Source organism: Hypanus sabinus, chromosome 30 (assembly GCF_030144855.1).
Source record: "Hypanus sabinus isolate sHypSab1 chromosome 30, sHypSab1.hap1, whole genome shotgun sequence".
In the NCBI taxonomy this organism is placed as follows: domain Eukaryota; kingdom Metazoa; phylum Chordata; class Chondrichthyes; order Myliobatiformes; family Dasyatidae; genus Hypanus; species Hypanus sabinus.
In genome coordinates this window covers 20,911,388-20,927,316 of record NC_082735.1, presented here as the reverse complement: position 1 = coordinate 20,927,316, position 15,929 = coordinate 20,911,388, and the positions used below count along the sequence as shown (strand labels likewise).

Below are 15,929 nucleotides of genomic sequence, written 5' to 3'. Positions count from 1 at the left end.
AGGGGGGGGGAGAGAAAGAGAATGAATCACAGAGGGAAATCGGAGCCAATTAAAGGGATCGTAATAATTGCATAAAAAGTAGACAGTAAATTCATTGAATAGAAGTGTCTGTACTATTGATATTGTTCAATTTATATGTTCATAAATTACTTCAGTGATCTCAACAGTTAATAATCTGCCCCTTCAATGAAGTGCCAGGGTCATCAGTAAATGTCACAAATCCCAGAAGTCAGATCTATTTTGAGAATTAAAAAAAAGTTTTCATTCTCTTTACCTCATGATTATTCTCATTATAAATCCTTACAACGCTATTAAATATGTGTCTATTATAAAGTTAGCTTGTGCAATGCAATATTCAAATGGCTGGTGTATTGCCAAGGTCACTCAAGTGCACTTAATGTCCTGAATTTCCTTCTGCACATTGGAAGCATATTAGTTGTAATGCACTTTGAAGGGACCTCAGAAATGTATATGAGTTTCTGATTATGTTCTCCTTGCATGCAAGTATCTCACTCAGTACAAATGTTCTTGATATGCTATTTCCATACAATTGAGTTGTTTTGTCATCAAACAATAGATAAAAGCAGAATCAGGTTAATTATCACTGACATATATCACAGAGTTTCTTCTTCTGTGGCAAAAGTACAGTGCAAGACATAAAAATGATTATAGGTAACAAAAATGAACAAATATGAAACAGAGGAATATAAGGTATGGTTTATGGACCATACAGGAGTTTGTGGGTGGGGGGGGATGAAGCTGTTCCTAAACTGATGAGTCAGGGAGGTGGTCTTCAGGCTCCTGTACCTCCTTCATAATGGTTGTAATGAGAAAAGGACACATCCCAGATTATCAGGGTCTTTAGAGTAGGGTGCCATCTTGTTTTGAAGCTGCCCTTGATGGTGAGGAAGGTTGTACCTTTGATGGAGCTGGATAAGCTCACAGCTCTTTGCAGCCTCTTGTGAACCTATGTCTGGGAGTGATACCAGGCAGTGATGCAACCAGTCAGAATTCCCTTCAGTGTTTTTCAGTAGAAATTTTCACAAGTGTTTCGTGACATACCAAATCTCCTCAAACTTCAAATGTAATATAGCCTTTTTTGGGGGAGGGGCATTGCATGACAGATTGAGAAGTTAAAGCTGCTCACTCTTTCCACTGCAGACTCCTCAATGAAAACTGTTTGTGCTCCCGACTTCCCCTTCTTGAAGTCCACAATCAATTCCCTGGTCTTGCTCACACTGTGTGTGAGGTTGTCGTTGCAACGCCACACAACAAGCCGATGCATCCCACTCCTGGATGCTTCCTCGTCACCATCTGAGATTCCGCCAACAGCAATGGTGTCATTGGTCAATTTATAGCTGTGCATTGCTCTACTGTCATGAGTGCTCAGAGAGTAGAATGGTAAGCTAAGCACACACATTCAGAGGGGTATTGAACACCGAGCTGTAATCGACAAACAGCATTGGGTGATGTACATATTGCTTTTATCTGGATGGTCCAAGGGCAAGTGGAGAGCTACTGCGAATGTGTCCACTGCAGAGCTGCTGTGAGGGAAGGCAAACTACAGTGGATCCGTATCCTTGCTCAGGCAGGAGTTAATTCCAGATGTGACCAACCTCTTAAAGTACTTCTTCACTGTAGACGTGAATGCTACTGGGCGATAGTCATTCAGCAATTATCATCAAGAAATTCTGGCACTTTAATTACCTTAAGGTACTTTGTATTTATAAAGTGACATATGTTGAAAACATCCAGTAGAAAAATGAGAAGAAACAACACACATACTTGACCGTTGATCTATGGAAAACAATAACTCGCCATGATTTTTCCTCAGTGTAGTCAGTTTTTCTTTGTGGTTAAGTATTCAGTGAGACAATGACCACTTAACATTTTGGATAGGGAATCAATAAAATCCAATTATGGTTCACCTCTATGTACTTACACTGAAAGTGAGGAACGGAGAAGAGGATGAACAAAAAGAAAACTGGGTTTAGTTTGGTCTATTATCCTTAATGCTCCAAAAGAGAGCATCCAGAGAGCTTCTGCAGATTTATGAGATCATCAGTACAAATATGGCTGAATACAGAACAAATTATTTAAAACACTAATTAACGCACACTGCTGATTATATAGTGGAATTCAATGCTCCAGCTAACCCTGCTGCATAACTTCACATGGCTGAATGCAGATTACATACTAGAGAGGATCTCACCACAACTCTTTAAAGATCAGCTGTGAGAAGACCAACTGGGAATTGAATCCTTTGGTGTAGTTCTACACGCATTTCTGGAGCTTCTTGTGTTAACATTGCTGAAAAACCAACCTCCTTGCACAGACCAGAAGCTCTTGGATATGACTCTATTTCCAGGCATTTCCCTTGGAATACAACTGGAAGAATAAACTAGTGGATAAGGAGTAAAACAAGCAAGAGGAAGAATGCAGAATTTGACGGGGCTATTGTAGATTCTTAGGAGAGCAATAATACTTAAGTGTTAATCTCCTATTCTCCAACATGAGATGTAGTGAAGGAAATTTCTGCTTCAATGGTGACATCTGAAATGTATCATTTGCTCCAATTACAAAGGCAATCCCACAGCAACATGCATTGCTGGTGACTAACCCACAATGACTTCCATGGTCAACACATCATGTTGGTTCTTTTTGGTGTGTAGATAATTGCAACATCTGGCAGTTCAGTGTTGTACAAGGGCTTATATTCAGAGAGAATATAACTAATGCCTTACATTCAGAGAGAATTAGCAACCCTCTCCTGCCACAGGTAAACAGCCAGAAATTACTTATGGTCATACAATCTATTTTGAACATGCGACTATCATCGTTGGTTATGTGAAGGCTGGGAAATATGGATGTCCGGTACATCAAGCATGCTGGAACATGTTGCAAGGTGTGAATCTGAATGACAGAGCTAGTTGTTAGGTGAATGATCAATCAATAATGCAGCATCTGAGGTGTTAAAACACAGACTTCGGAGCTTGACTTTTGATTTTCACCACCAGCATACTACAGAAGATGTCACCGCAACTCTTTAAAGATCAGCTGTGAGAAGACCAAATGGGGATTGAACCATTTGGTATAATTCTACAAGCATTTCATGCTTTTCTGGAGCTTCTTTTTTTATGGTCCTATGATCTTCTAAGCATAGCCTCCTGGAACCTAGTAGGGCCAACATATCTCTCCTACTTCCCTCACTCTTCACCACGGCACTATGCAATGATATTGATATTGCAAAAGACGAAGCAGTGGCTGTCTTGAGACATTAAAACATGGATGAAGGTACATTGAGACTAATAGTTGGGACTCTTATCATGTTACAGCTGTACAAGACGTTGGTAAGACCTCACCTAGAGTATTGTAACCAGTTCCAGTTACCCAGCCATTGGAAGTTTGTGACTGAACTGGAGATAGTGGAGGGAAGCTTAACAAGGCTGTTTGCAATACAGGAGGGTAAAGAGAGACTGGATAGGTTAGGTCTGTTCTCCCTGGAATGAAAGAGCTAAGGGATGACCATATTGAGTTATATAAAATCATGAGGGGCACAGATAAGGTGAACATTGACAGTATTTTTCCCAGGGTACAAGAAATTAAACTATAGGAAATAGATTTAAGATATGATGTCAAAGACTTCAAGGGGAAGTAGGGAGTCTGCAGATGGATTTGACAGATTAGGAGAATAGGCAAAGAATTGGCATATGGAATACAAAGTAGAGAAGTGTATGGTCATGCACTTAGGCAGAAGGAATAAAGGGGAGAAAATTCTGAATTCAGACCTGAAAAGTAACCTCCCTTACTACCAACTTAACAAGCAGGTTTACAGCTGGCAGGAGAGTGATGCTGAAGCCAGTGTGCTCCACCAGGAGCTGTGTGGGACGGTGTTCGGTCGGGAGTCAGTGCTGCCCCCCGTATTCGCTCGGCTGTATTGTGGTTGACTGCAGATTTTTGCAGCATTCACAGACCCGGAGCCTGAAGCCGTGGTGTCACCTGTTTACAGCCGCCAGCAGAGAGGTGTCAGAGCTGGCGTGCTCTGCCAGGTTCGGTGCAGCACAGCATCATCCAAGCTGGACTCAGTGCAGTCGCCACCCCCTGTGTTCGCTTGGCAGAAGACAAGCTGTGTTGTGGTTGACTGCAGATTTCTGCTGCATTCATGGACTCAGTCTGGACTATTTTTTTGCGTGGCTGTGTCTTAGTGATATCTTGCATGTGCTTGCTGTGTTATGTGTGCTTTGTGCTATATGTGACTGCTGGTACTGTGATTTGTGCCTTGGCCTTGGTGTAATGCTGTCTCCTTCAGCTATACTCACGGGTATTCATGTATGGTTGAATGACAATTAAACTTGAATTGAAATTGTATTTGAATTAAATTGAAGTTAACCTTTAGGGAATCCTGCACAAGGAATCCCAAGTCTTTTTACACCTCTGGTTTCTGAATTTTCTCTTTGTTTAGAAAATAATCTATGCCTTTAATCCTTCTACCAAAATACATGACCATACACTTCACTTCACTATATTCCATCTGCCACTTTGTCCATTCTTCTTTCTCTACTGTTTCTTTATCCCCTATTATAACCTCTCCAGCATCATATTCCAGCAGTTTGATATCCATTCTCACTTCTCTTTTGCTCTTTACTGTATATATTTGGGAAAAAAAACACTTTTGGTATCCTCTTTTATGTGATTGACTAGCTTACATTAATATTTCTTCTTTTCTCCCTTTATGGCCTTCTGTTGGTCTTTTAAAGCTTTTCAATCCTTTACATTCCCACTAACTTTTGCACTATTATATGCTCTCTCTTTTTCTTTTATGCTATCTTTGACTTCCCTTGTCAGTTGCAGTTACCCATTCTCTCCCCTTAGAATACTTCTTCGTCTTTGAGATGTATCAATTCTGCACCATCTGAAATGCCCCCCAGACATTCTGCTGTCAACCCTGCTGATGTCCCTTTCCAGTCATCTTTAATCTGCTCTTCTCTCATGCCTTTATAATTCCCTTTATCAATTGTAATACTGATACATCAGACTTCATCTTCTTGCTCTCAAACTGCAGGGTGACTTCTATCATATTATGATCACTGCCTCCTAAGGGTTTCTCTTCCTTAAGCTTCCTGATCAAATCTGGTTCATTACTCAATACCCAATCTAGAATTATCAATCCCCTAGTGGGCCCAACCATAGATTGCTCTAACAAGCCATCTAATAGGCATTCCACAAATTCCCTCTCTTGGGATCCAGCACTAACCTGATTATCCCAATCTTCCTGCATATTGAAACCCCCTATGACTATGACAATCTTGCCCTGATTATATCAGCGAAGATTGAGTTGGGCAGTCCACAAGTGTCGCATACTTCTGGCGCCAACATAACACGTGTACAAGTCACTATAACTTTGGAATGGTGAAAGTAAGCCAGAGCTCTGGGAGAAATCCAGACAATCATGAGGAGAAGATATAAACCACTTGCCAACAGCGGCAGGAATTGAAATCCAATCTGACAGCTGCAGCTAACTGCTAACTGATGATGCTTTCTGCTACAATACCATGCCACTCCACAATTATGTCATTCAAAGGATAACTATATGAAATAATACTCACTTCTTTCTTACCCAGGCATAAAGAACCAATTTACCTTCTTTTAGTTTCTTCATTTTCTTGATGCTTTAGTGGCAAAGAACTCACAAATACATTGACTGGATTGAAAAAAAGAAGTTGTAAGACCTTATCTAATGACTATGCATCTTTTGCAAGAATAAACACACACAAAAGGCTGGAAGAACTCAGCACGTCAGGCAGCATCTATGGAGTGGAATAAACAATTGATGTTTCACAGCAAGACCCTTCATCAGTGCAAGTAGTAGGATACTTGTCTTCATGCACTTCCAAGATTCGGCAGGAGGTGGCAATGTTGTGCAATTAATGATGACCTCATGCCCATGAATTTAGCAGTGGCTTTGTTCTGGTCTCAATGCTCAGTGGGTGGTCGGGGGTGGTGGAGGAGGTCAGGGGATTATGGCGGAAGTAGAGATGGTGAAGTGGGTACAGATACAAAATAACCTCATCTATTCCGTGAACATGTGTGTAGATCGATTCTCCTTCCACGATTGGCCTCAAGCTAGTGTGAAACATAGGCTCATAACTTGAGCAGAGATCGGAGCACTGAAGTGAAAAGGTTCTGTCACTTGGAAAGGATCCAATTGAAGCAGAGTGACGAGGAGACAGAGAGGCACAACCAGAAAGTAAAATAGCAGTGTCTCAGTTCTTAGTTCTTGTTGGCAAATTTAGGGCATCTACCCTTTTCTTCCACAGCCGGTTAAATTGTGTTGGTAGCACTGCAATTATTTATTTATTTCGCTTCGCAATACAGTGTGAAACAGATGCTTCCAGCCTAATGAGCTGTACTGCCTAGAAACCCACCTATTTACACTAGCCTAACCACAGGACAACTTACAATGACCAATTCAGCTACTAGTGGGTACATCTTTGGACTATGGGAGGAAACCAGAGCACCCAGAGGAAAGCAACACGATCATGGAAAGGGCATTTGTACTCCTTACAGACTGTGCCAGAATTCAACTCCAAACTCCGGAATGCCCCAAGCTGGGTCAGAATCACAGTAACCGTGACACTACCATGGCACCCCTGCACAGTGCTGATGTTGTATGTGAAATTAATGCTGAGGAAATGCCAACTACACTGGGTGGTGCCTGGTCCAACTTCCATCTGAAAAGGTCGCAGTCTTTAATGAGTCTTTGGGAGATACCGTACAGAAACAGGAGCTTTGACCCACTGACTTTATGCCAGCCATCAAGCACCCATAGTTGATCCTACCTAAAGTATAAACAAAACATATTCAATGTACAGTTTTTGTGTTAAATACAGGCAAAATCAACTCATTCATCTAAATATTTGGAAGGATGGGTCTTACACTCATTATCTATGAGACAATGGTTCTTTACCAAACACCACCTTAATTCAACATTGCAATCTGACGATATAAGTTCATGACCAATCTCAGAAACACAGTCTTGTTCAGCAAGGCATAACTCTTGCATACTCTAGAATGATATCTATAATGAAAAATCATAACATGGTAGCTCCCTGATGTTCTCTGAACATACGAGCTACACTCCTCACCGTCAGTCCTGTCTATGTTAGGAGGATCTCTTGAGTTCATTGCCATGGACAGTCGTGGAGGACAATTCATTGAGATTTGTAAGGGTATCAAAGATTATAAGGAGAAAGTAGAGAATGGAGTTTGAGGGAAATAATAAATCATGGTGACACGGCAGAGCAGACTCGATGGGCCAAGTGGCCTAAGTCTACTCCTTTGTATTATGGTCGTACATACAGACCAGTTGCATTCCTCACATGGTTAGCGCTGACAATTAGAACCCTACATACATACTTCACACAGTCAGACCAGTTAAGTATGAATTCAGTTATACAACTCTGTTGGTCATCCGTGATTTACAAACCACAAGCCTATTATGTTGCCCAGAACAACTTATGCCTTGCCATAACTGCTAACAATTGAGTTCTACTTTTGGAAAGCTCAGTGCCCCACCTGAGGAGTCCACCTAAACTCACTTGTCTATTTTCCTACCTGCCTCTGAAGGATCTGGTGGAACAGAGCACTGACAGAGTGCTGCTTTGCTGTGGAGGATTTCTGCCTGTTACTGTGTCAGATGGCCCCCACCGATGTCAGTCCAGGCCACGCCAATCCAAATCGGCACACATAATGTGTATGAACGAATGGGGCAAATCTGAACCCAATAATACCAATGACCGGGCTCCACACTGTTGGCTTCCAGGACTCTCAGTGTCAGCAGTGAGGTGTGGCACCAGTACTGAGCAATTACCAGCTGGAAGAGGAGAATGACATGGAAGTCGGCACATTGCTTTTGCACCTTGGTTGTTTGCCAGTCTTTGTTTTTCATAAATTCCATTGTATTTCTTCATTTTCCTGTAAATGCCTGCAAGGAAATGAATCTGAAGGTTGTACATGGGGACATACACATACTTAAGATGATGAATTTACTCTGTCTTCGACTTTGATGACTGGGCATCTATGGAGCAAATACTGCAATGAGGTCCAAGTGGAGAGATTCAGGAGCATCCCTGACCAACAGATGTCTTACTTAGTTGAATCATAGGTCTGGTCTCCCCTCGTCCTACCAAGCCATCATTCCTTACAGACCCAAGGCTCTCACTTCAGTCTTCCTGACCATAAGCCCCCATTGCCCCACTCTGTCCTTGCTCCTCCTGCCATCTGCCTTTTTATCCCAGTCCCAACAACTTCAGCCCTTCTGACCTGAGGCTTCTCCTCACTCACCTGGATTTTGCCTTACCCAGCACCTTCAACCTCCAGTCTTTTGTCTAACATCCTCGGTGCCCAGAGTCACCCCAGTGGAACTTTTGAGTGGGGCCACATACTGTTGGAAAGGCTGAGATCACACTTGTAAACCAGTATACTCAAATGAGGTGTGGCTAGCAAGTTTGGTTTGCTTGTTGGAAGATCAGTTTTGTTCACTATCCCATATCTAGTCCAATTTTACATAGTCATGCTCCTCACAATCAGCAAAGGTAATCATCCATGCTTTGTCTTTGCCTGCATACCTTTGTTAGATTGCCATTAACAAAGCCATCAATCTTGTTACATTGTCTATTTCATCCATTTCAAGATTTTACATTGTTCGATAATCAAGCACAACTTTTGTTACAAGTTCAATTTCAATTATCATTCAACTATATATGAATATAGCCAAACAAAACAGCGTTCCTCCTGGGCCAAGGTACAAAACACACTGCCGACAGTGCATTGCACACTGCACATAGCGCAAATAGCATGTGGGGTTATAATTTGAAGAAAGAAAACATAGTCACAAAGAATAAAGATAATAATATAACCCAAGTCCGTGCGTGGCATGACTGTAGACTGATGGAGAGCTGGTTCATCCAGTGGGCGAACACTGGAAGGCAGTACCGACAGCAGGGGCCAGCCCCCAACCCAGAACAGATTTCAGTAAGTAAATTAAGCAAATTTAATTCAAAGGATGAAAAATTAATGTGAAAAGGAAGAATTATTTTGCAATGTCTTGGGTGTGAGATGTCAGATTGCTCACCTGAGGCAACATTTATGAATAACAAGAAAGATAAAAATTAAGTGGAAAGTCATCAACATGGATGAGGATGAAGCAGTTTATCCTTGACTTCCTGTAACATGGTAGCACAACGTTTAACAGTAACAGTGACCCAGGTTCCATTCCCACTGCTGCCTGTAAGGAGTTTATATGTTCTCCCTGTGGCTGCATAGGATATCTTCGAGTGCTCGAATTTCCTCCCACAGTCCAAAGATGTACTGGTTGGTAAGTTACTTGTCCCATGATAGGCTTGGGTATGCTGTGTGGTGCAGTTCAAAAGGCCAGAAGGGCCTACACTGCTCTGTGTCTCAATAAATTAAGAAAAAACTAATGGGGAATTTTCATGGTTGTTCTGGTTTCCTCCTACATCTCAATGACTCACTGGTAAATTGACTGACTATTCTAAACTGCACCTGCATATGGGGCAGCAGAAGTAATGAGGCAGTTATTTGATGTGTGACAGAGAATATCAATGGAATTGTTTGGAGTGCTCTGTTAACTTTGGGGGTCAAACGACCTCCTTCTACAACATAATAAAACATAAAATATGAAAGAAAAGACACCACTTCTACAACCACATAGGACGGAGAATTCAGCTACATCGGCAATTACACACTGCTGCAGTCTTCACTGTCATTTCTTTACGTACCTTCACAGGATGGAGGTGGACCTTCAAACTGGAGATGTGTTCCCAGGCGACACGTTAATATTTCATTTCCAATCAGTGTAAATCCAGGAAGGCATTGATACTTGATAATATCACCTTGGAAAATGAAAAAAAATAAGAGAGTTATGGCAAAGTGTTTCAAACCAAGAAACATACCACATATTCTTGTTCATTTTTACTAATTTCAGTCTAATTCTCTTCAAAGGATCATTGTGCACTTTTAACTGATCAGGTAATTTCTCCTCCCGTTTTTTCTACTATGTCTCTTGAGATCAGGGATGACTATACAACATTTGTTTTCCTGTAATGATGGATCAATTCCCATTCATCTCCTTTCGAGAGTACCAAGTTCTCAAGAGAGACATGTTCCTTTCAATATATCTGGGAAGAATGGAATCAATGAACCAGTGAGGAGAGACTATGAATGAGAGGGGAGGGCAGACAGAGGCAGAAAAACTTATTTGACAGAGGTGTATACCTAGCTCTGGGGCAATTCTGATGAATGCCTGAATGCCTAAATCATCAAATCATGCTTTGTCATAAACTGTGCTCCTTTAATGCCTGTGGTGCAGTGGAGAGCAATCCGAGACAAAAGCACAACTTAAATCAAACAGCTGTAGTCAATGGAACCATTTCAAAGCCATGGAGACTGACTCAGGCTTGGAGTGTTTGTACTAGAACGTTATGTGAAACCCAAGTGGTCTGCCATTTCTGCATGTTGGTCATAGCCCAAGAAGATTTATTGCAAACTCAGTGTTAATTTTAGGATAGCGATGAATGAATCTAATGACTCTCTTCCTTTCCAGTCCCGATGAAGAGTCTTGGTCCAAAACGTCCTCTGTTTATTTCTATCCATAGATACAGCCTGGATTCCTCCTGTGTTTTGTGTGTGTTTGTACTTTTACGAGTCAGGGCACTGAAATGCTGTTTAAAGTGTTGTCTTTGATTCAATGCACATGCTTTTGCCTGTTTAAAACAATGGAGAAGTGGCAGATGGACTTCAAGCTGGAAAAGAGTGAAATTTAACTCTTTGAAAGGCTAAAAGTGAAGGTGGAGTACAGGGTTAATGGCAGAATTCTTAGCCAAAGTCAATAGATTCCTCAAGGGTACCACATTTGATACAGCGGATAAGAAGACATACAGTTTGCTGGCCTTCATTTCTTGGGGATGGAACTCAATAGCGGTGAAGTACTGTTGCAGTTCTATAAAACTTGTTTAGACTTCTCGTGGAGTATTAGGTTCAGTTCTGTTCATCTCATTATCAGCAGAATGTGGGGGCACACACTGCCTGTGTGCTGAGTCTCAAATAATAGGGATACTTAAATGACTCTTAGGTGGGCACATGGATGTAAAAAAAAGGTAGCGGATTATGGGCTGTGTAGGAGGGAAGGGCTAGATTGATCATAAAGTACCTTCATATAGGTTGACAAAATATTGTGGCCAAAAGGGGTTTACTGTGTTGTACAAGTCTATATTCCATTTCACTGCTAACAATTTGATATTGTTTGCTTTGTGTGAATTATAGTAATTAAGGGATAAATGTTAGCCATTAACCAGTGAAGGATAAAACCTGAGGTGGGTCTTGGTAACATTTTTGACTTTGACATGATTAGTAACAGGACTCTTTTATAAAGTAGTGACAAAAAACAGTTAGCACATTTACCGATCTCAAACTCTTCATCTTCAGAAAAAATCTCTGCATTTGCCACAGAGACAGGAGGTCGGCACTTCCTCAGCTGATAGGCTGAAAAGCAATAAAAATGACTATTGATCACTGGAGTTTTAATTGCAGCATCACACCATCCACTAAATCAAAATCTATTCTTAAGCCACAAGAAAGATATCTTGATGAAATGGGTGTACTATTTTAAAGCATTTTGCAGTTGCTAAGCAAATACCATGAGAAGTTTAAAGAAGGAAATCTACCATGTTGGGTAACGCTTTTACTAAAGCTATAAGGTTTGAGAAAAATAATTTCAGGTACTTCCATTCAGCATGCCTCCTATTTACGTATTCAATATACATAATTGATTTACTTGTTTATTTATTGTTTTATTTTATTTATTATTATTACTTTTCTCTCTCTCTCCTAGATTATATATTGCATTTGCATTGAACTGCTGCTGCTAAGTTAACAAATTTCACGTCACATGCCAGTAATAATAAACCTGATTCTGATTTTTCATATCCATTGTTAGCCAATGACTCTTACATTTCTAAATTACTTCCCCTTTCTGCAACTACATACTGTATACAATTTCTCACTTCTGTGCTCTGAGGAACGGTCTTTGATTTAAAACATTAACACTGTTTTTTGCTCACTGATTTTCTTGAACTGTTAAGTGTTGCCTTTTCCATTTCTCACTTCCTCTCTCATATAATCCTCTAGTTATAACAATATAAGACATAGAGGCAGGAGTACCACATAACCATTCAATACAGTGCCCTCATTCAGTAAGATCACAATTGAATTTTATGATCAAGTTCTCTTTACCAAACCAGTCACATGGACTTGGATGTCTTTAATATCCAAAAATCAATCAGTCAATAGCCTTGGATCTATTCAATTGCTGAGCATTCAAAGCAGTCCGAAGTAGATATTAAAAGGATTACAACTTCTGCTTAATTAGCATGCTATGTATTGGTTTGGGTAGTCACTTCACAGTGCCAGTGGTCATTGATCAAGGTTTGATCTCCACTATTGTTTGTAAGGAATTTATAGGCTCTTCTTGTAATCATGTGGGCTTCCTCTGGGTGTTCTGATTTCCTCTCACATTCCAAAGAATGTATGGTTCAGTTTAATGAGTTGTAAGCAACACTCATGGGCACAATCCTCAAACTATGTTAGTCTTTGATGCATTTCACTCAATTATGATGTACATGTGACCAATAAAACTAACTTTAACCTTTAAAGGATTTCTCTTCCTCCCAGCGCTGAATTTCAATGAACAACACAGTTGCATAGCTACACTTTTCAAAGACAGCTCAGGCGTGAGGGAGACGAGACGGAGCCAATTTTGGGAAAAGAACAGACACACAGTTTCGTAGTGGCAAACTTAATTACATCTAAGCATTATGCGGGTATCTTCACCCTCTTTAAATACACCATGACACCAGCAGAATGTAGAAGAACAGCATGATTCACTTTATACACAATGTCTCAGCAAATGGACCAGTTTTCTCTGCTTGCAGTCACTGATTTTTTTTTGGCCAAATAACAATATTCAATTTGCAATTATAGCTTCCCAGGAGCTTAATGTCATAACGGACATCAGGACTGCAACTAATACTTTCTGATCTGTTACGCTTTCAGGTATCTCTAAATGGGAGAGAGAGAGGGAGAGAGAGGGAGAGAGAGGGAGGGAGAGGGAGAGGGAGAGAGAGGGAGGGAGAGGGAGAGAGAGAGAGAGAGAGAGAGAGAGAGAGAGAGAGAGAGAGAGAGAGAGAGGACATTGTAAAACTGAATAAAAACCTCGATTATATGATACACTTTTGATTACTATCATCTATTTCAAAGTTTAAGGTAAATTTATTATCGATGTACATATATGTCACTATGTGCATCTCTGAGATTCATTTTCTTGTGGGCATGTATACTAAATACAAGAAACACAATAGAATCAATAAAAGACCACCTCCAAAAAGGATGGACAACAACCGGGTAAATATAAAGCAAGAAAAAATGTAATAACAAATAAATAAGCAATAAATATTGAGGAAGTGAGTTGCAGAGTCCTTGAAAGTGAGTCTATAAGTTGAGGGAATATTTCAGTGATGGGGCCATGTGAAGTTGAGTGAAGTTGTCTCCTCTGGTTTAAGAGCCTCATGGTTGTCTGGTAAGAACTGTTTCCTGAACCTGGTACGGTAGGTCCTGAGGCTCCTGTACCATCTTCCTGATGGCAGCAGCAAGAAGACAGCATGACCTGGATGGTGGGGGTCTCTGATGATGGATGCTGTTTTCCTGTGCGAGCGATCTATGTAGCTGTGTTTTCAACGGAGGGGAAAGCTTTGCCTGTGGTGTACTGGGTTGTATCCACTACTTCATGTAGGCTTTTCCATTCAAGGGCATTGGTGTTTCCATACCAGCTTGTGATGCAACACAGTCAATGTACTCTCTACCACACATCCAAATCTTTGAGCTACTGCTGGTCAAATTTAACAGCCAGAAGCTTAACATCAAATGAAAATTTATTTTGTCTTTTTTAGTTTCTCTGACATTTCAATCACTAAAGCCTTTTTTATTGACACACCTGAGGCAGCCAGTTCGCCATCGAACCCAACACTGAAATGAAGCTTCCTGCCCTGTTCAAATTAGTCTCTGGCTATTACCTGCATGTCTAGAACACTAAAATAAATAACTATAATGTGCTGCTGTTCATGGGGATTCAAGAGAGAGATAGCCAATTGGGTGCAGGTGACATAACCCTAAGGCAAAAGAAAACGTAATTTGAAAACTATTTTGTGGGAAAAATCTATTATAGAAAGATTGAAGAAACCTGGAGACAAAGTAATATTTTACATTCCAGTGTTCCAAATTATCTCTGCGGGTTAAACAAAATTCACTTAGTATAGCAATTAATCCAACAAGGAAAATGAGGACTTGTGTCGTTGTATGGTATTTGGTCCTAATAACGTAGTCTTCGAATAGTGTCAAAAGATGAAGATGAATGAAGCTTATTAGTGTGTGTGAGTGTGGCTCCGGATCCTAGTTGGGAAATTAATAGTATTTTTCTCCTCATAATTACATAACCTTTAATGAGTTGTATACTTATCGCAAACTGCATAATTTCCATGTTGTGCAGGTAAACGAGAGATGGTATAAAGAGTAAAAAGTGAATTTTTTATGAGGGCGCGGTACAGAGTGCATTAGCGTCATATTATTGCTCTCAGTTTTCAAAGCAGCTTTCAAAGTTTGAACATTTCTCTCAGTGGAAAAGCTGAAATAAATTAGCATTCATATTTCAAATGATATGTGCTTAGGCAAAGCTGCCCTTTTAATGTACTTGACGTATCCAACACAATTATATTTTAACAGAGCTCAGGAATATTGTCCAAAAACTTCAGTAAGGAAATGCTTGTTGCCGAGGCTCACAACTGAAGTCACCAGACTCCCAGACTGAGGAACGGAAGGTGTCAGTTGCAATGACTGTGTAACTTAAACACTTACCAATGATATTATAATTAGCAATTCAAATGAAGGTTTTAAAACATTAATGATAATCCTGTCAGAGTCATAGACTTAAATAGCATGGAACCAGACTCTTTGCCTCTACACATCCATGCCGATCAAGTTTTATACATGAGTTAGGAACATTTCTACAGTTCTTAGCAAATATCACCTCTAAACCAGGTTGTTCAGAACCTAGTGTCCACTGACCCCCTGCTTAATAGTATTGATCCATGTTATAAAAGGGTTGGTAACCATTGCTCTAAACCTTTCCCATCCATGTACCTGCCTAAGTGTCTTTTAGATTACTAACTGCAACCAGCTTTACCACTTTCTATGCAGCTCATTCGATATTCCCACCAGCCTCTGTGTGAAAAGTTTCCCCTCAAATCTCTTTTAGATGTTTCCCCTCTTTCCGCTCTCACATTCAATCTACACCCCTTAGTTTCAGACTTCCCTTTCGGATGAACCGGAATGCCCAATGCTATATTGAAATAGATATATTGTGCTCTGCACAAAAAAATCTGGTCATATTGGCTAAATGACCATTTCATGTTCCAGGATTTATTTTCTTGTCTTGTATTCTGCGTAACATCGTGCACAAGTCTGCAAGAAGATGGGAGTGAGGCAGAAAATGGACATTTCCAGTGAGAACCTCAAAACATGTCCATAGACATAGTCATCAAAATGGAACAGCAGTAAGTAGTATTATCAGAGTCAATATAACACTCTATGCAGAATTGTATTAAAACAATTATCTCAATCTACCCATACTGACTGATCAGAGTATTCCGAAGTTTGGATTTAGTCAATGCTGATCTAAGTGTGTTAAAATCTCTATGACTTCACTAAGAAAATGACAACCTAAATAGACCAAGAACATTCAAACGCATGTAATACCAAGAAATCAGGGGATAGATCCATTGCTCAAAATATGGGCTCAC

The 15,929-nt window shown here is 40.3% G+C and overlaps 1 protein-coding gene across 1 annotated transcript in view; it reads right to left on the bottom strand.

The window, feature by feature from the left end:
• LOC132383331 (CUB and sushi domain-containing protein 1-like) overlaps positions 1-15,929 on the bottom strand; it is a 474,994-nt gene that overhangs the window by 146,881 nt on the left and 312,184 nt on the right. Inside the window, exons 32-33 of the mRNA XM_059954233.1 lie at positions 11,482-11,562; positions 9,801-9,914 (exon numbers count right to left, since the gene is read on the bottom strand). Coding sequence (XP_059810216.1) covers positions 9,801-9,914; positions 11,482-11,562 — 195 coding nt within the window. The remainder of the gene's footprint in view (positions 1-9,800; positions 9,915-11,481; positions 11,563-15,929) is intronic.